Here is a 3,598-nt window from a genome sequence, read left to right on the forward strand (position 1 = left end):
TGTATAATTAATTTAAAATATTTTTAATTTTATCATTAATTTTTATCATTAATTTTTAATTTATTACATGAACTAATAAATTTCTAATGAAGATCCAAAAGTAGATATTAAATCATTTATATAAACTACTAATGTTAAACTTATAACTAATAATTTAGTTATAATTTAATTATAAATTTAATATTTGACTATTATTATATTAAATCACTCCAAAATTTAATTGTATTGTAATTTATTCATTAAATATATTTTTTAAAATATAAATTAATAACATAAAATATTATGATCTAACTATTTAAAAAATATATAATTTTAATATAAAAAAATAAGTAAAATCTTAAAATTAAAATATCTTAAAAAAATTAATTCTAACCTGTAGTATTTGATTCGTTACAAGAATCAGTTGAACCTTCACTTAATTCTCCATTTGCATCAGGTTGTCGATTACGTTTTTTACTCATCTTGATTTATTTCCTAACTACATTAAATGCAATTGTCAATATTTATAAGTTTTATTACTTAATAGTTTGATAAACAAAAAAAACATGTGGAAATTACTTATACGATGTATTTTAGAAATTAGTTCATGATAACTTAAACAACTCCTAACATATAAATGTTACGTGTCGTTATAGTTTGTATAAATTCATTAAATAATTTTTTTAAATTCATTAATTTTTATAATAATTATTTAAAATAAACTAAAAATAAGTACTACAACAAAATATGCTGTCACAATTATTGTTGCTTGCACAATTTATATACTGCAGAATTCATACAGTTACAAACTGTCGAAACTATAATATGAACAGGGCTAACAACTTAAACTGATTACTAAATTTAGTTTGACTTTATTAATATGATATAATACAAATATTTTTAAATAAAGCAATAATAAATACAAATTAAATTAATAATTTTAATTTTTATTTAAATATCTTCAATATTCTTAAAATATATTCATTTTGCTCATATATATATATATATATATATTATATATTATTAAATTATATATATATATTTTTTTCACTAAATCATAAAACAAATCAAATCACATGATAGATGTTAAGATTTTAACTATTGGCTAATAAAATGTTAACATCAAGATAAGTTTTTATCATTTATTTATTATTAAGCTATTATTATTATTATTATTATTATTATTATTATTATTATTATTTATTATAAAGTTATCATTCATTTAAATTTTATAATAAACTATAATGAATAATATAACTTAACCTTATATATATGTTTAAAAAAGTTATTAATTGAAATAAATGATTATATTTTATATGATATATAAATTATTAATAGATTATAAATCTTATATTATATATTTTTTGTGATAAAATTAATTTTCAATAGAAGTTTTTATTTTTTAAATATATAATTTTGTAAATATTTAATACATATTAAATTTTAAATTAATTAGAATGTTTCAGCAGTTATTATTTAAAAAAATATTTCCTTATGTACCAAAATATTATTGGTTAAATCGAATAAATCAGATTTCAAATAATTCAATAAAAGATGGGAATAATAATTGTGAACCAAAGTCAAATGTATTTGAAAAAATCTCTTTGCAAAATTCATATAAGAAACAAGAAGTGTTACATTTACTTGAAGAAGCTGCAACATTTGAAGATGCTAAAGATAATAATTGGATGACAACTCCATATCCTAAGGATATTTCACTAAAAAAAGAAACAAAACCAAGTATTAATCCAAAAACTACTTCTGTTTTATTATTTCCTGGTCAAGGAACTATCAAAGTTGGTATGATTAAAAAGTACTTGAATTATAGTGGTACTAAGGAACTTTTTGAAATAGCCAATGAAATAATCAATTATAATTTATTGAAACTTTGTTTGGATGGTCCACAAGAGAAATTAAATAGAACTGAATTTAATCAAGCTGCTACAGTATTATTATCTTTAGCCGCACTAGAAAAAATTAAAGTAGAAAAACCTAAAGTATTTGAAACTTGTGTTGCTACAGCTGGATATAGTGTAGGAGAGATAACTGCTTTAATTGTCTCTAGTATAATAACTTTTGAAGATGGAATACGGTTAGTATGGACTAGAGGAAAAGCTATGCAATATGCTGCAGATAAAGTACCTCAAGGAATGTTATCCGTCATTTGTACACCACAAACAAAACTTTCACAAGTTTGTGAAGAAGCAAGCAAGTGGGCAATGAACATAGGTATTGAAAAACCAATATGCAGGTAATGTTTTTAAATTATAATTATTATAATTTAATAATTATATAATTTAATATATAACTATATATAACTTATATATATAATATATAATTTAATATTAATTATATAATTAACTGTTTTTAGAATTGCTATTTTTTTATGTTCAGAAAGAAAAATAATAGCAGGAAATATAGAAGCATTAGAATATATTGAAAAAAATAAAACACAATTTAATTTAAAAAATGTATCTAGATTACCTGTATCTGGAGCTTTTCATACACCATTGATGGAACCTGCTATAAAATCAGTTTTTAAAATGTTAAGTTCTATAGAAATAAATGAACCTAGATGTAAAGTATATTCCAATTATAAAGGTTTGCCATATAGTAATTTACGAACAGTGAAAAAATATATATTGAAACAAATTGTCTCGCCAGTTAAATGGGAACAATGTTTGCAAAATATATATAGCAGACCTAAGGAAACATCATTTCCAGAAACATATGATGTAGGATCAGAAGGAAGAATGAAAACTATTTTAAAATTAATTAATGCAAAAGCAAGTAAATCATGTACAGTAATTTAATTTATAATTACTAAGATCAGATTTTAAATATACATTTTTTATTTAATTCTTTTGTCTTATTTATTATAAACATGTATAAAATATTACAAAAAATAAAAATAATTTTGAAATAATTAAAAGATATTATATTTACATATAATAGTAAAAAAAAATCATTTATTTTAATTATTTATTATTATTTTTTAATTATTTTATTTCTGCTATTATTTTTGATAATATATATATATATATATATATATATAATAAATTGTTTAAAATTAACAATATTTTTGATTTGATAAAATATTATAAGATATTTAAATTTTTTTTTTTCAATTATAAAAACTTTTTTATTAGTATACTTTTTTAAATATGTTGTTGTTATTTCAAGCGTGTTCAAAAATAATATCAGAAATATTATGAAAAATGATTTTATCACTTTTTTAAGCTAAATATCAAATAACGTCAAATAAATTTAAAATTTGTTATTTCATTTTGTCAAAATATTATCATTACATAATTTTATGATTTAACATTTAAATTTTGTTATTTAAGTTATGTATCAAAATATTGTATTTAATCAAAAATATTATTTAATATTAAATTATATTATTTTTGTATTATGTAATGATATTTAAATATATCAAATGAATTTTTTCTTTATATAATTTATTATTCTTATTTATTTAATAAATATTTTATTTTTATTATTATTCTCAAATTATTTTACTAAATAAATAATTTTATTTGAGATATATAACTAGAATTATTTAGTTAATGATAAAAATATTACTTATGTGATTTATGAGACAAAATGAAAGAGTTTT

At 18.2% G+C, this 3,598-nt stretch overlaps 2 protein-coding genes across 2 annotated transcripts in view; one reads left to right on the forward strand and one right to left on the reverse strand.

Moving 5' to 3' along the window:
* Nucleotides 1-782, reverse strand: part of LOC102673523 (ubiquitin carboxyl-terminal hydrolase 45) — a 7,107-nt gene extending 6,325 nt beyond the window's left edge. Inside the window, exons 1-2 of the mRNA XM_031511670.1 lie at nt 559-782; nt 374-478 (exon numbers count right to left, since the gene is read on the reverse strand). Of these exons, the coding sequence (XP_031367530.1) occupies nt 374-461 (88 nt within the window). The 5' untranslated portion in view covers nt 462-478; nt 559-782. The remainder of the gene's footprint in view (nt 1-373; nt 479-558) is intronic.
* A 638-nt stretch (nt 783-1,420) lies between these two features.
* LOC102678263 (probable malonyl-CoA-acyl carrier protein transacylase, mitochondrial) lies at nt 1,421-2,838 on the forward strand. Its single transcript, XM_006618098.2, has 2 exons — nt 1,421-2,230; nt 2,351-2,838. The coding sequence occupies exons 1-2, from the start codon at nt 1,437-1,439 to the stop codon at nt 2,790-2,792; spliced, it is 1,236 nt and encodes a 411-aa protein (XP_006618161.2). The 5' UTR covers nt 1,421-1,436; the 3' UTR covers nt 2,793-2,838.
* The last annotated feature ends 760 nt before the right edge of the window (nt 2,839-3,598 follow it).

This window comes from Apis dorsata, unplaced genomic scaffold (genome assembly GCF_000469605.1).
Source record: "Apis dorsata unplaced genomic scaffold, Apis dorsata 1.3 scaffold_341, whole genome shotgun sequence".
Lineage (NCBI taxonomy): Eukaryota > Metazoa > Arthropoda > Insecta > Hymenoptera > Apidae > Apis > Apis dorsata.